This window comes from Myotis daubentonii, chromosome 14 (assembly GCF_963259705.1).
Source record: "Myotis daubentonii chromosome 14, mMyoDau2.1, whole genome shotgun sequence".
Lineage (NCBI taxonomy): Eukaryota > Metazoa > Chordata > Mammalia > Chiroptera > Vespertilionidae > Myotis > Myotis daubentonii.
The window spans coordinates 45,226,831-45,252,486 of record NC_081853.1 but is presented as its reverse complement, the minus strand read 5'-3'; the positions used below and the strand labels follow the sequence as shown (position 1 = coordinate 45,252,486).

Sequence of the window (25,656 nt, the reverse complement as noted above, 5' to 3'; positions counted from 1 at the left end):
ATAAAATTTTGGAGAAATAGCATTATCTTCTGTGATCTGAAACTTAGCCTTTACTGATATTTGAAAATTCTGAAGGAAATTCAAAGAACAGACACAAGAGTCAAGGTAAAACAACTTCAAAATTTTAGAGACTTTCATTCTCATAATAGAAACACCCATTACAAAATAGTTGAGTGTTTTTTCATCAGCTATCATTTGGGGCAAAGAGTACAAACAGACTTGGTGGTTTTTTGGTAGTCATTGAAAATATATTCTTGAGGAATATAGAAAGACACATCAGGATTTTCTCTTCACGTATCTGGTATATTTTTGGACTAGTTTTATACATTCCTGATTCCAGACTAGTCCTTTGGGGGAACACTTACAAGATCAATTTGGGCAACATATTGCCTGAAGTAAGAACCGAGAATATGATGTTAGATAACATCAAATATATGGCCAATGTAATATTTTGAGAGTCATAGAGATGACAAAGTGAGACTATTTCTGAGCTAGGAGTGACCTTAAAACATTTTACCTCTAGTATGGCATAAGCACTGGCCCATCAGAATCTAAATGCTGAAGTAGGATCCCGGGGAACTCCTGCTGTGCCAGCCAGCACCTCATTTTTGCTGGATCATGAGAGGTCTTCAAGGAGGCACCAGAGTGGAAGGGGCAATGGAGCTGCACTGATAGATCATTGCCAGTAGTTATGTACCAAATGCTACAGATACATTTTAATATTTCCACAAGCTGCCTGGTTCTCCTGGCATACAGACGTGGAATTGCAGCCCTGTCCTTGGCTCAAGCTTCTCTAGGACAATGGTTCTCAAAAGGTGGTCTCATGACACCCCAGGGTTCTTGAGATCCTTTGGGGCATCCATAGTTCCTGCCTTTCTCAAGGACATGTCTACATAAGCTAGACTTCATACGCTTACACCAAACAGAATATTGCAACATATATGCTGAAGCAGATATGCAAATCTGGTCATCTTTTACTAAGTCAGACATTAAATGATTTCCAAAAATGTAAAGCAGAGTCCTTATTCTCAAAAATAATTGTCTCTGCTTTGAAAAATATAGTACTTTCAACAAAATATACTATTTTTGATAACGAGACAGGTTTATTATTTCTTTTGAATGAAGTAATAAGTAATAACTTTTAAGAGTATAAAAACTTATTTGAGACCAAGAATTTGAAAACTGCTGCGTTAAGAAATAAAGCAGTCAGATCTGTGGAGCACCGGGAAAGAAAGGCCAAATAGCCCCAACCTCTAATCATTCTGCTCAGAGTTTCATTTGTCACTTGAAAGCTAACAATAACTTTAAAATATCTCTTTGTTTTCCTTATGCAAAAATATGTACCAGCATATGTTTATATTTCAAAACCTCACTAAGTTATGGGTATAAAGTTTTCAACATTGGAGCTTTGGGGGGTAAAAAAATGCATTTCACTAAACTATGCTAAAGGAACTATTATCAAAATGCCACCCAGAAGAAAATGGATTTATATAACAAATTAAAATTTTAATTAGCCTATAAATTGTCATGTTTAAGGTACTCCTAAGATGCTTGCAGTCCAATGGTTTTGTATTTTCAGCATTTCATCAGAAATGCTTTTCACACTAACGTTTTCACCTGATTTTCAAAAGGAGGAAAGTAAACAGCCTCAATTTGTGCTATTATCTCAAATTCTAAAGCCACAGAATTTAAATGATCCTTCACTGTATCTAAAGTAATGATGATTGAAAGGTCTACCATTATCGTATACAGTTTACCCTGGAACAACACAGAGATTGAATGCCAACCCCATGCAGTCGAAAATTCACATGTAACTTTTAATACCCCCAAATTTAACTAAGTATCTATGGGGGATTGGTTCAGATCCTCCCCAAACCAGACCCCAAAATACACAGAAGCTCAAGTCCCTGATATAAAATGGGGTAGAACGATGCATATAGTTGGCCCTCAGCATCTGCGGATTCCCAACTGCAGATTGATAACTGCTTCTCGTCTTCAGTTGTTTGAAACTATGGATGGGAAACCAGGGGATATGAAGGGCCAACTCTATACTTATTGAAAAAAATATGTGCAACCAGGCCGGTGTTGCTCAGTGGTTGAGCAATGACCAATGAACAACGAGGTCACTGGTTCGATTCCCTGTTCAGAGAACATGCCCAGGTTGCAGGCTCAATCCCCAGTAGGAGGCATGCAGGAGGCAGCTGATCAATGATGTTTCTCTTTCATCGATCTCTCTATCCCTATTCCTTCCTCTTTCTAAGAATCAATAAAAACATATTATAAAAAACACACACGTGTAAGTGAACTTGTGAAGTTCAAATGCCTGTTGTTCAAGGTCAACTGTATAACAAAACAAATAAACAAGCAAAACAAACATCCAAAACGGCCTCCTTATGAAGCTGGGATGTCAAAGGGCTACCAGGTAAATGAAAAACACCACCACTCCTCAGAAATGAACTTTGAGGGAGTTGCAGGTCTCAATCTTAGCACTGGATAAAGAAAGGGGACAAAAAATAATTTCCCCTAAGAATCTGACCCTCTGCTCTTGCTTTGATTAAAGCTTCAATTCATGCAATCAGTGTGGTCATATACCTTAAACAGAGAATGTAGGTAATACACCCAGGTGACTAACAGGAGCAAACACAAATTATCTTGTAATGATGACATTGATGATATGAGGGAAACCAATTTCAGAAGTGTTAAAATGTGGAAAAACAACAACAAAAATGTGTGCCTTAGAAACAATGAAATACAGTAATTAGAATTTACTGGATTATAAAATTAAATACTGCTTATCTGGGATTAATGTATATTATGCCATACTTTATCAATCATCCTAATACACTTTACTCTAGCAGGTACAAAGTATGTTGTGATGGACACACAAAGTTATCCAACATTCTTTGTGTGTCAACTTCTAAGACCACAATAGAATTGTAAAAATTAACATGCTCACCTCAAAATTAATATATTTGATAAGCATATTTTTAGTGCATGCCATTTCTTTTTCTGATTTCTTTCCTCTGAATGTGTCCACAGCCTTGGAATATATTTGTATTGGTCACAGATTTATTAAGGTCCCTTGATTTTCATAATTCAATAGTAAAAAGTAACTTTTGAAAACAGAGATTAGGAATATACTTTTAAAGCCTACATTTGAATTATAAGGGGCTCTGGGTCCTACACTGAACACCACAATGTTTCCAGGCCAAGAGCACACACGCTCTTTTGTATCATACTCTAAACCAGAAGCCCAGATTCGGTACAGAGTACCGGGGTGGCAGCTCCAGTTCTGATTTCTTTTATGTTTATTGGTTTGGTTTCTATGAAGTGTAGATTCAGGCGAGGCATGTTGCTGCAATTGGCATCCCAATTCTGCACTGCAAATGTAATATTATAGCTTCTTGAGAAGACAAGAATGGAACTTTCAGTCGTTAGTGCCAAGTTACCTAATTCAGCCATGAGGCTTTTGGGTTACAGTTTGGATCCAGAAATCTTTCTACTCAGCAGGCATCTGACCCAGCCAAATTTTATAAGATCAAGTGAATCTTTCTAGACTGGATGTTTGGTATGGGACCAACGTGAGAATGAGCGCTATCAGAAATCAGCTGTCTTCTGGGGGCAGTGGTGCTACCCACTGGCCATTAAACTGCACGCTAAAAACACATGGGTCATTCAGCTTTTCTAAAATTGAGAATATTGGGACTCTTGCCTTTTAAAAAATAGCTTTAGGCACTCCATGGTGATTCTCTTTTTCATGTCTTCAGGTAATGAGTTATAGATTATACAGTACTTGGATATAAGTATACTCTTTAAGAGGGGTTTTGAGACCTGCATGAAAATGCTCAAAACTGAGCCTTAGAAACTGAAAAATGGCTAAAGGATTGGCTGAGAAAAATACCCCCCTTTTCTTTCCTTACAAATGTCCTCTCAGTGCTAAGAGTGTAAAATGCTGCATCAAATAGGATGCCTCTTAAATGATAAATGGGTGAAGTAGGTGCTTTGAATAGAAATGCTAAATAAAGCTCTTCTGTTGAAATTATGGCCTTGGTACAAAATGGCATTTATTCAAGTCATTCAAACAACTTCATTCCTTTCACAAAGAATAAAAAGACCTCTTGGAAGCCCAGACACCTTTTCTTTGTTTTCTTACAAAAAAAAAATAACCAAAAGAAATCATTCCAAGTGGAATTGGATCCATAGGCTTGCTTTTCTACCATTTTGTGTTACGAGAGAAAATGGAAAATTAATAGTTACATGCTTTCCTCCTTGTTGTGAAAAACAAAACCCTGTGCGTATCGACTTTTCTTTCTCCTTGACCAACAGAATATGTTATATTTTACATTGATATATAAACATACATAACACATATCAACACATTTATGAACATCTGGGAATATGCATAAATACACACACGTGTGCAAGTGGAACACCTCAATCTCAATGTTTGTTTGCTTGTTTCAAAACACACTCAACTCTCACTGTTGATTTCACCAATATTTTCTTAAGTAATCATACCCTCATTTTTTAGCTATTATACAATTACACATCACTTCTGGTGAATAAGTCTTTCTACGGGTGCCTATGGGGTTCAAGTTTAGTTAAAGACAGACAACTTACTGTAGTGCAGAACTGAGGTCCATGTTGAAGTCCTATCTCTTTCTCAAGAAATTTTATCCTGAGCACATTAACAAAGGCCTGCTCATTTGCCCCCTGAGAAGCCATTTGCTTTTCCATGGGACCTGATTTCCTCAAGACCCCAAACGTCTGTGTTGTCTTGTCCCTCTACTGAGGGATGTCTGCTGCCAAGTTTCTGAGCACAAGCCAGTTGGGACTCACCTCTCCTTCCCTGGGCCAAGGCCTTCCATTCTGGGTGTATTTGCTTTGATTCTGTCTCTTCTTTTGTCCTCCATCAGCGAATTTGCACAGTAAAGGCTCACTAGGGGCTGGGAAGATAAGAAACCAATCCTACATTAGCAAATCCCCCTTAAAAATAAGTGATTATTTGAGTCACAGTAGGGCTTTGTAACGCATATCTTTTGAAGTAGTCTTGCTTCTGGAGAGATGTTTGGCCCCCTTTTAGTCTCAGCTCTGTTGGCTGCTGATCTAACTGGGCTTCAGAAAAGTACTGGCAGACCATAAAAGCATATGACAAATATTGTTGAAAAAATAATCAGCTGAAGCAGAATGTGAACTTGCCTTAGAAGTAAAGAGGCCAGCGTCGACCCCTTCTAGTTACGCTAGAAACATTCATAACCAGTATTCATGTTTGGATAAATATTTCTCCCTCAAATTAACTCTGTTTTCACTGTAGAAACTGTCAAATTCTATTTTGGAAACAGGTACTTAGGAGCTTCTTTCTACAAAGGGGGCTATTTTGCTAATTGCAACCAAATTAGCTATTTTTTTTTCTCATTATCCCCTAAAATTTCATAAAGACTGGAAATGGATTGTTCATCCAACCCCTTTCAATCCAATCTCCCAGTGAAATCTAGTCAGAATCCCAGGGGGACTAACGATTTGAATATTAAGTGAACCCACATGATAATATATAGCCAAAGGATATGGCCCTAATAAACGAACCATGGATGATGGGGGGCGGGGAAGGGGGAGAAATATGGTCCTTAGTGACTATGTATACTTAGTTCCTAAGAAAAAGTGACCCCAACTAACATCTGACGAACCCCTCTTCTGCAATAACTCTGCAAAATGATAATCTTTTGAAAACGTAACAGGGCAAAAAATTATTCTTTGTGAATTGGCGCCACCTCCACATCCTTACTTGACTGTGAAAATTGCTGCTTGTTATTACTACAAACATGTTTTAAAATGAATGAATTTTTAAAAAGCCATATTGGCCTAACAAACCTGATCAATGCACTAACATGCCTGGGAGGGTTTTTTGTTAGTTTATTTGTCTGAGCACAAACCAAATATCAATTTGTAAGTTTACAGTCTGAAAACCAAAATGAACCCTTTCCTCCTCGCCCCATACTCTGGGGGAAAAAATGTGTTCTACTAAAAGCTAATTGTACTAATGGTTCTAATTCTTTACTCCTCCCAATATCCTTTTCTTTTGTCATTTAGTATTGTTTAGTTCTCCCAACTTGACCCTTGGTCTGACTTCAGATAAGTTGTTTTGACCAATGAGATATTAGTAAATGATACAAAATATTTTTAAGCATTCGGGCTTGCTTTGCATAGCTTGTTTCTCTGCATAGCTACTTGAATATGCCCAGCCAGACCTGCTGGAAGATGAGCTACAAATAGAGATGAGTCATCCCTACCATTCCAGCCAAGGCCAAACTAGATCATCCAATGGCAAACACCCACCCAGACATTTGAGTGAGCTTGTCTAAGATCAGCAGGGGTACATAGATAATGCGCAGTTGACCACAGAAAAATGTATAAGCCCAGGTAAGTTCAGTCAAAGCCATCCCAGAAATCTTTAATAAATCTTCATTGTTTCATGCACTAAGATTTAGAAATTGATATGTAGCATTATTATCTTAATAGATAATGCCAAAAGCCATTCCTCCGCATTTTCACTCCCAGTTAGGTTGCTTGCATTTACTAATCTAGCTGAAGCAAAATATTATTATGGAATTTATCTAAACTTTTTCTCCAGATGAAACCCAAAAGGATAAATGCAATCACCGGACCTCAAACTCTATGCATAAAAAAATTTCCTATGAGATTTCAAAAGTACATATATATTCCTCACATTCATCCATCCATTCAAATGGTATGGTCATGCTAACATGTGAGTTTATCACTGGCAGTAACACAAATTTCTAGACCACCAAATCTATAAAAACCTTAAATCTCCTGCTGATATAGAATTAAAGATTCTACCCCTTATGCTTCTTTGGATAATGGCTTTCATGAGTCATACTTTCTACTGTCTGAAGCAAGACTCATTGTAATTTGTGTCTCCTAAAACAGATTCTTATAGACTATGACAATGGCTTCTCTTCTGGTTGTTCATGTTCCTATAGACTTGTTCATGTTTCTTGTCTGCTTCCTGGGTTTGAGGCCTAGTTTCCTGACTTACTAGTTAAAAGACAATCGGCATTATTAAAACACACAAACAAAAAACATTTCTGTGACTCATTTTCTTCATGTATAAAATGGGGATGATATTGTTATTTACCTCAAAGAGCTGTTGTGAGAATTAAATTAATTAATGCATGGAAAGGGCTTAAAACAATGCACAGTACATAAAACAAACACTAAATCCATGTTGGCTGTAACTATCATCATCTCTTAGCATCTCTGTTAGCCACTGCCAGTTTTCAGCTGTGAAAGCTGATCACTTGTCAGAGTCAGAGTTCAGAGTGTTTAATCAACTGGGCTTAATTTTCATCAGCCCAGTCCCATTCTAATTCCAAGGTGGTTTGGCCACAGAATGTGACTATTCTCCAGGAATGACAAAAAGATTTGCTCACGGAGAGGATCTGTGGTTCCCAAATGGTTCTTGCTGACTAAGCTTGTCACTGGACCATCTGCCCACTGCAGCCAGACCCCTCCCCTGAGTCAGCACCAAAGTCTGGCTTTCATTATTATCCGCCCGTCCCCCTCCCGCCCCATATGAGGCAGGTCATGTTGCTCTTACTAGTATGTGTGTTTAAATGCAGTTGCCTAATGAATGTTCCTTTTTCTTTTTCCTTTTTAAATTATTATTACTATTATTTTTGTGTGACTCAATGGCAAAAGATCTATTGATGTTTGAATCCATCAAAGCTGTATTTTACTACTAGAAAAAGTACCAGGCCACCCACAGAGCAATGGGTTTCATTGAGTTTTCTTTCCCCCAAATTCCATATTAAAATGTTTGATAATAACTGTGCTAGAACCAAGTTCTAGGAACTTTTTCTTTGTTGAAAGAGATCATCTCTACCTTTAGTTTGTCCTCCAAAAAAACAATTATCTATATACTAGAGGCCTGGTGCACAGATTCGTGCACTGGTGGGGTCCTTCAGCCTGGCCTGCGCCCTTTCGCAATCTGGGATCCTTTGGGCCAAAACCAGCAGTCCAACATACCCTGAGGGATGTAGTAGTGTGCTGGGGAGGAGCCTGAACTTAGGCCAGGCACCGCACCACTCCTGCTCATCCCAGCCCTGCTGCGGTTCTCAGGTGATACACCTGGAACCAGAGAGGAGGGAGCCCGATTACGGGGTGCATCACCTGAGTACCGCCCTCTCACAATCTGGGACCCCTTGGGGGATGTCGGAGAGCCAGTTTCTGCCCTATCCCCGCAGGCCAGGCCAAAGTACCCCACCGGTGCACAAATTCGTGCATTGGGCCTCTAGTATACCTATATGTAAAGATCTAAAAAGCCAGAGTTTTCCCAAGTCTTTAGTTTATATGTATGTATTAAATGTATGTTTAAATATGTAACAAATATATAAGGCATACATTTATATAAAGAGAATTGATATATCTGTTTATGGTATGCACACATGTGTACATATGTACACACATGTGCACACACATACACACATATTTAAAAGCCTCTTTTGGTGCAACCTTGGAAGCTATAAAATTAGGGGGGCAGTGTTCACAGGAAAACAAAGGGCACTGAATAAATTGTTAACTTTTGGATTTCTTCTACACACTGGCATCACAAAATTTTGCAGAAGCACCCTCGCCACAAAATTGCCAAATGACAATATTCTAATTTGCTAAGAATCAAACATAGATAGACTATGAGACTCTGGATTTGAAACCTATCTTGAAGTTTTCCATTATTTTTTTTCAATTAAGTTGTTGTTTTTCTATTGCAATTGACATTCAATATTATACTAGTTTAAACACAGTGATTAGGCATTTATGTCATTCTAGTGCCCTTCTGACACCAGACACAGTTATTACAATAATATTGACTATATTCCCTATGCTGTACTTTACATACCTGTCACTGTTTTGTAATTACCAATTTGTATTTCTTAATCCTTTCACCTTTTTCACCCAGCTCCACAATTCCCTTTTCAAAAAATTATTTCTTATTGCTAAGAGAAACTTAAAAAGTCATGGAGTGAGACTTTCTTAACCTTCAACTGAGATGTCTTCGTGAATTGTCTTTTACAGTGTCTTAGAAGCCTCAAATCTTAGCCACCTGATATTTGAAGACTCTTTAATAAGCTATGGATTTTGATAATGACTTATTTATATTTCCCGATGTTGCTAAATTGAAACAACTGCTGTTACTTTACTCATTTGAAGATGATTATGATGGGGGGAAAGATAGGACCACAATGAGTTACTAAATGAATAAAACCCAGAAACAAATTTTTAAGTGTGCCATTAAAAAAAAAAGATGGATCTATCCATAATATTATCCTTGAATCTCAGGAATGAAATTTGGACTTTTAGTTTGGGGTGGGAGGGGTGGGAGGAGCGGTATATTTCATTGAGAGTGGAAGAGATAACATTAGTAAATTAGGTGGATTAAAATACATATACTCTCCTAGTGATTAGGTGACTCCTAAATATATTGCAAGATAAAATTCAAACTCCTTGATTTGAAGATAAGAATTTGTCCTCTTAATCTTATCTTTCATCATTCTCCTCCCAGTCCAAATGGTATACAGTTGTCTCACCTCTAAATGCCCTTCCTCCTGCCTGGAATTTCCTTTTCTAGCTTCCCTCCCCACTAGCTTCCACCTTCCACCTACCCAACCCTACCTCCCCCCCCCCACTCCCCACACAAATCCTTCATCTGCAAACTAAATTACTAATCAACCTTCAGAATGTAGCGCAATGTCACATACTTAGGGAAGCCTTCATTGACTTGACGTCAGAGTGAAACTGCCTAGTGCTTAGTTGGCAGACTTTCCCAGGTTGAATCCTGTTTTTGTGTTAAGTTCTTTGACAGTAGCAATTAATTTCCAGGGTTGAGGGTGAAAAGTAATGATGGTCAGGATGTAGTTTATACATGCGTGTGTGCGGGTATTGTTAATAGCCTGTTACACATAGGTATACATGATACTCTAAAGCAGCGGTTCTCAACCTGTGGGTAGCGACCCCTTTGGGGGTCGAACGACCCTTTCACAGGGGTCGTCTAAGACCATCGGAAAACACATATATAATTACATATTGTTTTTGTGATTAATCACTGTGCTTTAATTATGTTCAATTTGTAACAATGAAAATACATCCTGCATATCAGATATTTACATTACAATTCATAACAGTAGCAAAATTACAGTTATGAAGTAGCAACGAAAATAATTTTATGGTTGGGGGTCACCACAACATGAGGAACTCTATTAAAGGGTTGCGGCATTAGGAAGGTTGAGAACCACTGCTCTAAAGTGATGCTACTCAAAGGGTAGTCCAATGACCAGCAGCACTGTATTAACATCACTGGGAGCCTGTTAGAATGCAGAGTCTTGGGCCCTTCCCAGATCTACTGAATCAAAACCTGCATTAGAGCCACATCCCCAGGTGACTGGTGAGAACACTGAAGTTTGAGAAATAGGGATTTGATTACGACTGCCTCCCTCACGGGAGAAGGAATACTTCTTAGATATCAAACAGGAATCCTCTGAGTAATGAGATGATTTCAGCAGCACAGAAATATCATATTGTCTACGATTTCCTTATGGTATTGTTGCCAATTAATTTTGGTTAGTCTCTTTTCACAGTAGTTAAAATAGAGACTAAATGAAAAAGACGCCTTTGTGGAAATGCGTCGCAGTAAAAAGCCTCAGATTGCAATGTGCTAGCAGACATTATGGTCTATCATGTAAGTGGGGAGTATTTAAAATATAATTATAACAATGCATAGCAATAAAGTTGCACGGTAATTATGAAGGAGTAATTACTATTTGCTTGCTTAGTGGAGTTCTTCTACTCTTCTAAACTTTGTATTAAAAGTGAAACATCCAATGTATAAATTGATAAGATATAGCCTAATGATTTCTGGACTTGCTGTTTTAAGCAAACAAACAAAACAATAGCAAATAATTTTGCTCAGAAAAATTAATGTAAATTTTTAAGTTTTGATTGTCTATTGAAACTTAACATGTCTTCAGTTTTATGAACCACTAAGAATGTTCTCTAACATCATATTCTCCACGCCGATATTGACATTGATTTAATACATATCAATAGCAGAATTTCTACTGCCCTTTAGAGAAGTTGAACATTTTTCATTTTTATCATTCAATTAAAAAATTCTTCTACTATTTATAATAGATTATGGTAATGGTGTTACTGCATATTTTTATTATCATAAGTTACAGGTCTGGTGGTTTACATATTAAATTTTAAAATTCCTCACCTCAGACAGAAAAAATAAAGAATAAAGGTAGAGTGGGAGGAGATGGGTGGTGAAGATACCTAATGACAACAGAAGCAGTTTACTGGAGGTGGGCTTATAAAACCTCAGAGTAAAAATAGAGGAATGAGGTAAATAAATTTTAAAAAATTAAGAACTATAATTTAAAATGTGATACAATTTCTATCTAGGGACTGGCTTTTTATGTGCATGTGAATCCATTTTCTGTGTTCATTTTTTTACTTAACAGTATGTCTTGGAGATCTTTCTTGTCAGTATATATAGATCTAATTCATATATATTATAATGGCTACTTTATAGTCAAGTATAAATGTACCAGTTTATTTTAAATGTCTTACTGTTATGAAAACAAAGCTGCAGTAAACACCCTTGTATGTATATGTATACATAAGCAAGTATGTTTTTAGGATACTTATGAGTAGAATTGCTGGAGTAAAAATTCCTCATATTAAAAAAAAAACTCAAAAAAACCCAGGCTGGGTTGCAGGCTCGATTCCCAGTAGAGGATGTGCACGAAACAGAGAGAGAGAGAGAGAGAGAGAGAGAGAGAGAGAGAGAGAGAGAGAGAGAGAGAGAGAATACAGAAAAAAACTCCACATTTTAAAAATCCACAAACTACCTTTGTGCTTTTCTGGGTAAGTTGCATATTAAAAAGATGTTCATATTAATGATTAAACATGATCTATATTGAAGAATCTTAATCAAACTCAAATATTTTAGCATATTCATTAATTAAAAGAAACAAAACTCTAATCTCTTCCATATACAATATATGCTGCCCCACCCTGGACTTTGCACCTAAGTGGTCACAGTCTTGAGGGAGAGAAAGACAAGTAAAAGGTACTAATAGATGGCGATGGACGCTAGCGCAGAGATATGCATAGGCATTCCGGAAGCGCAGGATGGATATCAACTTCTGGCACCGTAGTCCTACAATATCCTCTCGTTTAGAAATCATGTCCAATGCCACAGGGAGTTTTGAAACTTCACAATTTTCATGCCCAGCCCCCCCAGCACCAACTGCCGGGTCACAGTCGAGCACACAAAGGACTGATACCAAGTATTACATAGTCTGGCCAAAGAACGGGCTTTCATCACAGGTTCGCTGAATGAAACTATGAGTGAATGAGGCGACACAATGATAGGATTTAGCGGAAAGACTTTTAGAGCACCTGGGCTGCCGAGACCTGAAGTGGGAAACCAGCAGCCTCACAAGGAATGTGAATTCCTTTCAGCTCATGCTGTAATTTGATGAAGTCCTAACCTTCCTGCTGTCTGATGCCTGACCTGTATTACTCATTTCCTTCCGTAAGCTGACAGAAGTAGCCTGTACTGATTTGGGGTAAAAATGAAAGATATAAGAGTATTTCTTGCTAATTCTATGTTAGAACCATGTTCTTACTTTTCTACACTTATTCCAAAATACTTGTTTCTATAATAGTCAGTTTTGTCAAGTCCCTGATTTGTCTGCAAATGATTTGTTGTATTCTCTCCCACATATGCTATATACATGATAGACTTATGTATATAGGTATGTGCATGAGTATGGTATTTATTTGTCTATCATCTATCTTATATACTAGTAGCCCAGTGCACCAAATTCGTGCACATTAAAAGGGAATTAATTGCCCTAATTGGTTTGAATCAGTGGATAGAGCATCGGCCTGCAGACTCAAGGGACCCAGGTTCCATTCCAGTCAAGGGCATTCCAGTGGGGAGTGTGCAGGAGGCAGCTGATCAATGTTTCTCTCTCATCGATCCAATGTTTCTAACTCTCTATCCTTCTCCCTTCCTCTCTGTAAAAAATCAATAAAATATATTTTTTTAAAAAAGGGAATTAGCAGAGATATTCTAATATTGCTGTTTGCCCTTTATAACAGAAGTGTGAGAGATGAAAGGAAATTAGTAAAATGTATATGAAAATAATATATAAATTTATTAATAAGTAAACAGTAATAAAAGGAGCTGATTCCATGAGGAAAGGGGCTCCCTCCTCCCTCCTGTCAGGGTCCAGGGTGCAGGAGAATGGGGTTTCTGGCTGGCAGGCCACTGACAGCAAGCTATCCAACAGCAGATTCTGTGAGGAATGAGGCTCCCTCCTTTCTACTGTCAGGGTCTGGTTTGAAGGTCAGCCATGCCCCCTGGTGGGCCAGACCCAGAGTTCTACCACACCATGGCCTCTACCTTAGCAACCCAGGACTGACTGCTGCTGGGCGTTCCTGGTGCTCTGAGGGTGGGTTCTTCCCTCAGGCCACATGGGAAACAGCTGGGGAGGGCGCAGCCCTTGGCAAAACGACCCAGGATTCAGTGGGTCCACACTCCGAGGGCGGGTTCCTGCCTCAAACCCCGCCCTTGCCGGAAACAGCTCAGGGGAGGGTGCAGCTGTTGCCAAGACAGCCCCTGCAGGACTGACTGCCTTCCTCCGTGATGAACACCACCCATGGTTTTTATATAAGTAGATCCCTCTAGACATAGAGCTAGCAAGTTCCACAGTTAAACCACAGTTTCCCTGGAAAACACTCCATGAAGGTTATGACATAAAATTATGATATTTGATAGAGTGAGCTATTTGGTTATATTCCCTTTCAACTTCTAGCACCTTCTTTACCAGTTAACTGTGTCTTGTACTGTAATAAGTAGGTGTAGTTATTTGAGTAGTCTTTAGTTGTAATAAACTTCCAGTCCAGAAGGTGTATATAGCCTCTGTCACATGATCCTCCAATTTATTTAATTCAAACCCTTGATTTTGTCAATAAGTGAATTCCCAGCTATATTGGGGTAGCTGGTAGGCAACTAACACCCACAACTCTGTTCTCTACATTTTCCCCTCTAACTGCTTATATTTTACCTTCCTTATCACTGGAGATAAAAGGAAACGTGTTTTTCATAGTTCTTGTGATTAACTTCATAATTCGGGGATGGAAGAAAAAGATTTAATATATGTACATTAAGATCTGATTACAGTGGTTCTCTGCCCACAGATTAAAATTAGACCTCAAACTAAACAACCGATGAGATCTGCTACCATTGCCACTCTAATAATAGTTCATTTTAACAGGACAGACTCATTTCATGGATTATATTTACAAGTGTCAGACACATGTTTACCCCTATCATTTGGGTCAAAACAAGCACAACAATGTCAACTCAAAAAGTGGAAATAAATAAAAAGTTAAGGACATACTTCAAAGAAGGTGTAATTTGCATGTGCATTCCTAATATTACCCCACAGTAATGGACTAATGCTTATATTTAGTTTCAAATAAAAAAAAAAAACGCCCCACAGAGATGTTAAAAGCAGAGAACAGCAGTTTGCTTAGACACATGGCAGAGAAAGCCACTGCTTGATAAATAATGTTATGGTCTATATAATTACCTCAAACTCACCTCTCTGTTTTTAGTACTAAAATGCCATTTTTTTATTTAACAATTCTCTGATCATTCTTTTTCATGTAGGAAAAGATTATTTTTGAAGAAAAACCAAAGCACATAAGGGGAATAACATTAACAGAGAAAACTAATGTTTTCTAGTAGAAGGAATGCAAAGGTTAAAGGTTAAGTTCAGCTGATTTTATGGGGCATATGACTGAAACTTTATCTGTGCTGAATGAAGATATGGTTTGATACCAAGAAAGTGGAAAGTACCAGTAGTCCCAAGAAGCATTAACTGACTTACCCTACAACCGACTGACTTACATACCCAACTACAAATTGAGGAATGTTGTATGATTGGAAGACAAAACATCAAGGAAAAGATTCCTGAGATAAAGAGTCTTTAAAAATAAAAGAATCTTGCCCTAACTGGTTTGGCTCAGTGGATAGAGCATCGGCCTTCAGACTGAAAGGTCCCAGGTTCGATTCCTGTCAAGGGCATGTACCTTGGTTATGGGCACATCCCCAGTAGGAGGTGTGCAGGAGGCAGCTGATCAATGTTTCTTTCTCATCGATGTTTCTAACTCTCTATTCCTCTCCCTTCCTCTCTGTAAAAAATCAATAGCATATATTAAAAAAAAATAAAAATCTCATTTATTGACCAAGATGGACCACTGCCTGGTCTTGCCTCATTCCTCTGTCTTCTGCATTTCATCAGTGTACTGGCCTCTGTTAAACTCCTTGCATACTGTGTGCAATGTTTATAGATTATTACATACTGTATGTAATACAACACATTTTTCCAGAAAAAGGTACAAAGAAGAAAAACTACAGCTATAATCTTATAGTGCAGCTATCCCTTTGATATGAAAATAAACAAATAAGTAAGCAAATACATAAACAAAAGAAGAACACATATACTAGTAAAGTTAGTAAATTCAAACTATATAAAAATTAAAAACAAAAAGTATAAGACCTCTTTTCAACTTCTCTCCTCCCTTTTCTTATAATTCCTTCCAGGAAAATGCATAAATATATATCTAATAGTCCATTTATCGAATTCTTTCTTTTTTTTTATTAATTCCAAGGGGGCACTATTGGTTCACAGGGGGGCTTTGTTCTTTGTTTACCTTAATTCTACATGAAGAATTTTCCCTATTACCATATATCACCCTTTTGAAATGCTGCTCAGCGTGGTAGCCTAGTTATCATGCACCATAATTTATAAATGTCTATCAGTAGGGGACCAGCTAAATCTTATTAAATTTCCACAATGCATTTCCATGTTTTTCTCTGCTATTAAGAGAATTTGATTTGACTGAAGTCAGGAGCTGGGTCCTGTCCACTTTTGTCTAGCATCCGCCCCCGTGGCCTCTCCAAGTGGCTAAGGGTTAATGCACATTTCATTATCTGTTGATCAAATTACTAAATAAATTCAGGCAGATAGAATAATTTCTTAAGATTCCTTCTATTAATTAAATTTTAAAGGATTAAAGAGTGAGGGCACAACTATTTTCCTCTTTTAAGAGGAAATTTTTATACTTAATTTTTAAGTATAATTTTTATACTTAACTATAACTGGCAAGTGTATTTGAAAAAGAAAAACAACAAAACAAAACAAAACAGAATTCCAAGTCCTAATCCCAGGTCTTAACTCTGATTTCATGTGGTTCTCACGTTAACTGTTGTAGGTAAAAACAAATGGTGAGGAAAAGGTAAGGACGAATCTCTTAATAAAAAAAAAAACATCAGGTATTAGCATAACCAATGGACACAGACACTGGGGCAGTGGGGGCTTGCCCGGGGTGGGAATGGCTGGGGGAGAGGGGAATTCAATGGGGAAAAAAACTTTAAACAATAAAACTTTAGACAATAAAAAAATAAAATAAAAAACATCAGGATTCTTCCCAGTATCTACTTAGAGTCCACCACCAATGAAAAACACACACATCTGCACCCCCAAACTGAACTCAAGCTCAGGTCAAGAAAACATATCTCAATTTCTCACATGCTGTTTCTAAGCATACATTTCCTGTGCTAGAGGCTGAAAGAATTCCCCAAATGCAGTGAACTGAGTTAGTAGAAATAAATATAATTCCAGTTTCAAAGTGAAAGCTGTACATTACACTGTAGGCATCAGTTAACAGGCTGGAGGTATCAGTGGGGATGAGAACCTTCCCTTCGGTGGGTGAAGGATTTACTGGGGCAATGGCATGGAACTGATCTTTTCTAATTCAAGAGCCAAGGTACCGAAATTGAGACAGTTTGAAGAGTGCTTCTGTAGCCTAAATCATTTACCCATCAATACTACATAAATTTAATCCAGATACTAAAAGTTGAGGTTTTCAGAGAGGTGTTAAAGACCACATATGTGCTGTAAACATCTATGGATAAATTCATCTGAGTCGTAAAAAATTAAGCAAATAGCTTGGCAGCCCCCACCTATGGAGGAGTTTACTGCAAAAACAATGCATACAAATGGCTCTCAAATGAAATACCCATTTGTTCTTGCTATAGAAACAAAGGGATTAAAGAGTTTAGGGCTAGACTACCTCAGGGGAAGGTTTGAGTAACTGTCCTAAATCCATTTTTCTTAGATAGGTACCGATTCCTCCACTGGGACTGAACATTAAAGGTCTGTTATACGGATTCCAATTGCCAATAGATCTTCCTAAAAGGCAAACTTTATCATGTTAATCCCCTGCATGTTCACCTGCAGGATAAAATCCAGGCTCCTTAGCACAAAACACCATCCAACATCAACGTAAATATACACTTCTCTGTTTCCACTTACAGGATGACTCAGAAAGGACAGCGGCCTTTCACAGCTTCCGATTTGCTTATACTGCTCTTTCTGTCTGGGCTGCCTTCCCTCCTTCCCAGTTAATCACTTTCATAGAATCCTGCCTGATTTTCCACCCCACCCCCCACCCCTTTCCAAGTTCTCATAGAGTGAACTTAGCATTAATTAATTTTTAATACATTCATTTCATTTATTTATTCATCCTTGCCTGAGGTTCATTCTAAGTTAATTTGAAACATGGTGCCATAGACCACGTATTGTGCTGTCCATGGAAGTTTCAATCAGTGAATTAAAATGGATACAGGCCTAGCCCTTAAAGAATTTTCGTTCTGATAGCAAAGCAGACATTAAACTAGCAATTAAAAAAAAAATCACAAGTCAATTCCAATCTCTTCTTTTACGCATCTCTCATGGAGACATCTAACTTAGTATGTGTACAACACCTCAGCTGATTTATGTTCATATGGCTTTCTCTGCTAACGTAAAAGGCTCTTAAGGTAGGATCCCTGCATGACTCATCTTTGTATTCCCAAAGCATAATGCAGTTCCTAGAACTAACAGTTTACACACACACACACACACACACTTTTTTTTTTTCAGAGCAGAAGACACTCTGAAAATTGTCCTATGGCTTAAAGACAGCAGAACGCGCTGTGATTGCTCATTTTGCATCCACTCAGCTGAATAAGCCAAGACTGCAGTTGAATCCAGTTGGGCAGTATACATATCTGTCAAGTTTTAAAATATTTCTGCATAAAGAGAGTCTTTAGATTTCTTAACAAATCATTGAATGTTTGATACATTTACAAAGAAGGCCTTCTCATTTAAAGTAGGCACTGGAGCCCTAGCTGGTTTGGCTCAGTGCATAGTGTCCCAGGTTTGATTCCGGTCAAGGGCACGTATAGGAGCATGCAGGAGGCAACCAATCGATGTGTTTCTCTCACATCAATATTTCTCACTGTCTTTCCCTCTCTCTCCCACTCTCTAAAAATCAATGGGAAAGTATCCTCGGATGAGGATAAAATAATAAAGTAGGCACTGGAAACATTTTCCTGTCTCCTAAATATCGCAAATCCTGCTAGTCACATCTTGGACATAGTCTTAAGTAATCGCAGTTTGGCAACATGCTCTTTTTTATTTAAAAATAAACATAATCAGAGGAGTGTTTGGTATTGAATTTGGTATGTATTTCCCGGCATGGCGATTATATCTAACACATGTAGAAGCAGTCACCCACCGGGAATTCAGAAAAGCTTTTCTGAAAGGCGTAAGTCATATTTGACCGAGCTCTCACAAACTGAGGATAGAAAGGTATGATTTATAGGATCCTTTTGCTAATATGGATTTTATTTTCATATCTCAATTTTACCATTTATTCATTATAAGACCTTAGACCAGCCACTTTTAAATAGCTGGAACTTACTTATAAATTGTGGCTGCCTCCTAACTCACAGGATCATGTGACTTTACACTCAGCAGTAACATATAGCAAATGTCTGTTGAATAAATTACAGGGAGTAATTATGTGGCCATTACGTAACATAGACCAGAGAATAGCTTTTATGAACCATGAAACACACACACAAACATCAGGTATTTTTAATATTGTTGGGGAACATAAAATAGTACCACTTTTGAAGTAGTTCTACTTTTATTCCCACCACAGGAATTGTACAGTCGATTGAAAATAGTCCTTAAACTCTACAGTCATCCCACTGATAAATTTCAGAAGTGGTGAGTGTTCAAAGGTTCTATTTTAACCAGAAGGACTTAAAGGGGTAAGAGGAGAGCGTTCTTTTTACATGGGTTATGATCTGTTTTACCTGAGTCAACTCTGTAAAAAGACCAAAATTTGCTACACCACTATAAACCACTCTACTTTGTTTCACTCTTGTAGACACAGCCTGTGAGAGACCTTGTCAGAGTTGTCAGACAATAGAAAGGACAAAGTACTTTTCCATTCTCTACTTTTTCCATTGGGAAGGCTCTTAAAGAAAGTGAGCTAACCTCAAGCCAACATCTGTCTTCTTCTCTACATGAAAATGAAAGAAAACAATCTTCTTACTCGCTTTGGTGAACTGCTCCTGTCTTGGTACTGGGCATCACATTTCTAAATCTGAGGCCTTTAGAGTAGAGGCCATTTTCAGAAGGGGGAGGGCATCTAGAATCAGTCACGTGGTTGTTCACATAGGCAGCTGGTTCTAAGCAGAATTAATCACTTGCTTTCCCGTATAGGAAGTTGGTTCTGAAAAGCCTGGTTTTAGATGGTCCGGAGGAAGAACCCCTTGCCTTTTTTTTCTGAATATAATGAGAACACATATATCAGAATATTCTCCTGGCTGGTAAATATAAAAAATGGGAAAAGAGTAAATTGCAACTTAAGATTTGATGTAAATTGTAAGTTCTAAAGAACAGATGAATGTGTGTGTGTGTTTTTTCAGGTGAACTATGTATTTACCAATTTTGAAATAAAGCCTCTCTTATGTGTTCGACATTGTGTTAGATGCTTTAGAGCACTACCAGGTTTATTCTTCAAACAACCCGTTTGTGAATTGAAATCCATTTTTTTTGTAAGGTGAAAAAGTACAGATCAGAGAGTTTAGGCAAATTGAGCAAGTATACACAGATAACAAATGTCAGAGCCCGGATTTAACTGCAGGTCTTTGATACTCCACAATACATTCCATATCATATTGTCCTCTCCTTCTTACATATCACAATTTACACAATCTTAAATAATCACAGCCTTTTCTCAACAGTAGGAGAACACGAAGGGTATTTATTCATTCAACAATTATCAGAATCAGGGACATAGAAAGGGAATGGACTGACTATTCTTGGGGGGGAAAGGGGTGTGGGAGATGTGGGAAGAGACTGGACAAAAATCGTGCACCTATGGATGAGGACAGTGGGTGGGGAGTGAGGGCGGAGGGTGGGGCGGGAACTGGGAGGAGGGGAGTTATGGGGGAAAAAAAAAAAGGAACAAATGTAATAATCTGAACAATAAAGATTTAATTAAAAAAAAATTATCTATTGAGCACTGACTATCTGCCAGACACAATTATAGATCCTGCAGACTAAACTAGTGAAAACCAAGTCCCTGCTATCACAGACATTATACTGTATTAAAGAGAGACAGCCAATAAATAGGCAAATACAAAAATATTACTTCCTTTGTGTTAAGTGTTGGGAAGAAATAGTCAAGGCAATGTAAGAGGCAGAGGATGACAGGGGAGGTGGTGATATTTTAGATCTGGAAATCTGGAAAGACCTAGACAAAGACCTACATAAAAGAAAGGAGAGAGCTTTGGAGAATGTGGAAGAATGGTATTCCAGGAAGAGGGACAGAAAATAAATGCCCGGAGGTAAGTGTGTGCTTGGCTCTTTGGGAAAAAAGGCAATGAAGTGTGGGACTTGAGTTGAGGGAGGAGGAAGGTGACGGAGGAGATCAAAGAGCTAGTAGGGTTCTATTGTTGATCCCCTTCTGTGCCCAAAGGGGATTTAGTATCTCAAGACAGTGAGAGCAAAGGCTCCTCAGGAGGAAGGCTCATCCCATGAGGTGAGAACTGAGTTTCAAGGGATCACTGTTTCTCATTATGTGGAGATACTTCCACTGCCAAACCTACAGATGTGGGTTTTGTTTCTGTGTAAAGATAGCAAATCCCACTATGGAATAAATGTTCGCATATTTACCTAAGAGTGTTGGAAGAGAGGCCATCCTTATTCTATTGGGGCCGGGCTCCTGATTCTCAACAGGGAACAAGATAGACATTTCCTTCAGTGAGGCTCAAAGGAGTTGAGGAAAGAAACGGCAATGTCATCTCAAAGGAACCAGAGTTTTCATGGAAGAGAGGTGGGAAGTGGAAAAGTAAGAAGACAGCTTCCTTTGGGGGCGTTTATTCCTGTGCCTTCGGTGATCAATAAGCAAAGAGGTAGATCAAATGGTTTGGAAATGATTATGGTCTCCTTCATGGTCTCAGCATGGAATCAAGTGCAAAGAATAACAATACAACATTAAAAAAGCAATTCAAATCTACCCGCTCTCTTTAAAATATATCTATGGTACCAAGAAGATCCCATTAATAAGTATCCCTCTCCCTTTCCACTTTCTCGGCGATTGAACAATGTCCTGAGAGTTAAAACATTTTCCCCCTTAGTCTCCACTTAGGTTTTAGATTGTCCCACATATCTGTAAGCCTGACTTATCAATGGCATAAAACCTCTCAAATATTTGTAAAAAAACAAACAAACACAAACAAACAAAACTGCTCTTGCATCCCTGTACATCTGCTTCAATTTGTCTTTTTTAAAAAAATAACTTCTCTTTAAGGAAAGTTTCAAACACACACAGAAGAGGATAGTATAATGAAATCTCCATAGTCTTTTCACCCCATTTCAACAATTATCATATCCTGATATGGTTTTCTAAATATTCCCATCTCTTTTTTAGCCAAAAGTACTTTTTAGGAAATTCACAGAATATGCAAATTATCTACACTAATAAAAGAGAAAAATGGTAATTGGCGTACGACGATACCCTTTTCATTGGCTAATCAGGGCTATATGCAAATTAACTGCCAACTATGATTGGCAGTTAACTGCCAACTAAGATTGGCAGTTAACTTCCAACTAAGATTGGTAGTTAACTGCCAACAATATGGCGGTTAATTTGCATATATAGGCACAATGCAGGGAGGCGAAAGGGAAAGCAGGAAGAAGCCCCCTGCCACTGACAGTGATCGGAAACCCAGGGGGGAGCTAAGAGCTGGGGGGCAGGGCAAAGGCGGCCCTGGGGCCGCCTTTGCCCTGCCCCCCAGCCATGATCAGAGAATCAGGCGCCTTTGCCGCCCTGGCCAGTGATTATAGGAAGTAGGGGTGGAGCCAGCGATGGGAGCTGGGCACGGTCGAAGCTGGCAGTCCCGGGAGCTAGGGGTCCCTTGCCTGGGCCTAAAGCGGAGCCCACGATCGCGGGGCCGCTGCAGCTGCGGGTCCCCGCTGCCCAGGCCGGATGCCTCAGCCAGAGGTGTTAGGCCTGGGCAGGGGCGGAGCCTGCAACCGCGGGGAGCTGGGGGTCCCCTGCACAGGCCTGACACCTCTGCCGGAGGCCTCAGGCCTGGTCAAGGGGCCGATCCGGTGATTGGTGTTTGGAGGGTGATGAGGGTCAACTCCTCTGGCCGAGGCATCAGGCCTGAGTGGGGGGCTGAGCCGGGGATTGCGGGGATATGATGGTCCCCTTGCCCAGGCTTGAAGCCTGGGTCAGAGGCGTCAGGCTTGGGCGGGGGCCAGAGCCAGTGATCGGGGGGAGATGGGTGTCCCCTGTCCAAGCCTGACACCTCTGGCAGAGGCGTCAGGCCTGGGCAATGGGCCGATCAGGTGATCAGAGGGTGATGGGGGTCTACGCCTCTGGCCGAGGCATCAGGCCTGGGCAAGGAGCAGAGCCAGAAATCGGCGGGGTCTGGGGGTCCCCTGCCCAGGCCTGATGCCTGGGCCAGAGGCATCAGGCCTGGGATGGGGGCAGAACCAGTGATGGGGGGAAATGAGGGTCCCCTGCCCAGGCCTGACACCTCTGTCAGAGGCGTCAGGCCTGGGCAAGGGGCCGATCCTGCGATTGGAGGGTGATGGGGGTCAACGCTTGAGGGCTCCCAGTATGTGAGAGGGGGCAGGCTGGGCTGAGGGACACTCCCCACCCCCCCCCACACACACACCCAGTGCACGAATTTCGTGCACCGGACCCCTAGTTTTACATAAAAGCCCAGGATTATTCTTTAGGTCATTGGACTTCCCTGGGACTTTCTAAGTTCAACAGTTGCTCTAGAACTTATAGTTAGTTATCCCTGAGCAAAATCTACAACGTATTACAACTACATGCATAAGCTCTAAGTCAAAGAAAGACAAAACAGGCACCTCTGGGCTTCTATTAAATATGGATTATAACAGAATAGGACTTCATCAGCACAATGGAATAGTTCATAAAATACAGGCATAGGAAGAAAAGTGGCTGGCGTACTGGAGAAAGATCCTGTGAATGCATCCCTGACAGCTGTCCATGTGTGCTGGCTGTCTAACGTGTAAGCCCTATGGCTGCCTTGGAGGGAAGGACTTCTCTGAGCTGTGCTTCTCTCCCTCCTTAAATGGCCAAATCAGCAACCGAGAAACGTACATTTAGCTCCTTCGTTATCACAGACGTAAGGGGACATCCAAGAAAAAGGTGAATGAAGAGTTACTTCTGTTTGGTATTGAGAACAGGTGTCCTGACTCTACAAAAAATACAAGCCACATCCCACCATGTGGGTTCATAGTGTTTTACTTAAAACACCAAGCTAGCATGGTCCAAATTTATCCCCTTTACTGGATTTAAAATTACTAGTCTGATTGCTTCATGAGAAAAATAATTTTAAGTGAGCCACTGTACTGATACCTCACTTTCCTAGCATTATGGCAATGGTCCAAGACTTAATATACAAAATTATAGATCTTGGCCCTGAGTAATTTTAATCTCTGCCCATAATAACAGGCCTTCAGCTGCCACAGGCAAGGGCTTTGTGTACTGAAATTGGAACTCTGACCCTGAGATACAAAGTCATAATGAATAAGTGCAAAAAAAAAAAAAAAAGATTCCAGAACTTGCAGGAGTTACAAATAAACAAACATGGATCAGATTATTTTTTCCATACAATGTGCATCTTCTATGACATTGTATTTTACATCAGGGAAGGTAGGAACTCTTATTCAATATAAACTACTTAATTGGACATGGTTGAGAAGATAAAAGGCAGGTTTAATTCACAATTCTAAATGACTTCATCCATTTATCTCTCAAAAAGCAGGCTTTCCCAAGATTGTGTCAGGTAAGAACATCCCTGAAATGACAAATGTATTTACTCTATGCACTTGTTATCCTGTATGTCAAAAAATATGGCCTCTTGTATCTTTCACTTTTTCTTGCGTACTACATCAGATGGGCATGGAAGCGGTAAACTACAACAAACTAATAAATTGACTCAAAAGTCTAGTCTAATATTTCATTTCATTAGCAAAAAACAACATAGTTCTTTATAAGATGAGGAAGCTATACAAGCCTATTATGAGTTAAAACTACTCTTTCTTCCTGGCTAATCAATTCATATGAACCCTGGATGAAACTTGAATGGAAAATAATTTTTTGTTTTTGACCCTCAAGTACAATTTATTTGCCTGCATTGATGTCTATCTTTGTAAATTCTATCAGATGTTTCCTTCGAGGACATTATGAACTTCTAAATTGAGTTTAAAACTTTGTTGCAACGGAGCACAGAAAAAGAAAGATACTGACTCCTCCCATTACTGAATTGCATTCACCACAGTAATCCAAAAAATAGGTACAATCCTACACTAAAAGTTATGTTACTTGAAAGGTCAAAAGACTTGCATATGACTGTCAGTTAGACATCAAAGTGGCATCTCAAACATTACAGATACAAAGTATAACTCTCAATATGCCATAAGCTATACATTCTTTCCAAGCCTTCTCTATTTCAGTACCACCCACCCAACTGCCCAGGTTCCAACTCTTGGAGGCTTCCTGCCTTTCTTTTTTTTTTAAAATATGTTTTCTTGACTTTTTACAGAGAGGAAGGGAGAGAGATAGAGAGCTAGAAACATCGATGAGAGAGAAACATCGATCAGCTGTCTCCTGCACACCTCCTACTGGGGATGTGCCTGCAACCAAGGTACATGCCCTTGACTGGAATTGAACCTGGGACCCTTCAGTCCGCAGGCCGATGCTCTATCCACTGAGCCAAACCAGTTAAGGCAAGGCTTCCTTTCTTTACCTCCACATCCTAACCTATCTTTTGACTTTACTTTCAAAACATATCCTAAATCTTTCCACTTTTGTCCACCTCCTACCCTACCTCATTTGTTCAAAAGTGAGCCCCCATCTCTTTCTGGGATTCTGCAATAGCCCCTACTATTGGCTTTTCATAGTCAATCAGTGATCTTTCTAAGGTAAAATTCATGGCATGTACCTCTCCTGCTTGAAAACCTCCAATAGTTTGTCATCAACCATACAAAAAAAAAAAAAATCAAGTTCTTTTCATAGACAAAAGTCCCTACTTATCTCCATGGCCTCATTTCTAACCACCGGGCTTACTGCTCACTCTGCTCTAATTACATTTGAAGAGTCAAGATAACTTTT

The 25,656-nt window shown here is 39.2% G+C and overlaps 1 protein-coding gene across 12 annotated transcripts in view; it reads right to left on the bottom strand.

Annotated features, from left to right (window-relative positions):
* The window catches only part of RBMS3 (RNA binding motif single stranded interacting protein 3), a 621,282-nt gene that overhangs the window by 137,075 nt on the left and 458,551 nt on the right, over window positions 1-25,656 (bottom strand). For all 12 annotated transcript variants that reach the window (XM_059664136.1, XM_059664139.1, XM_059664128.1 and 9 more), the window contains exon 7: window positions 4,840-4,946. In XM_059664136.1, coding sequence (XP_059520119.1) covers window positions 4,840-4,946 — 107 coding nt within the window. The remainder of the gene's footprint in view (window positions 1-4,839; window positions 4,947-25,656) is intronic.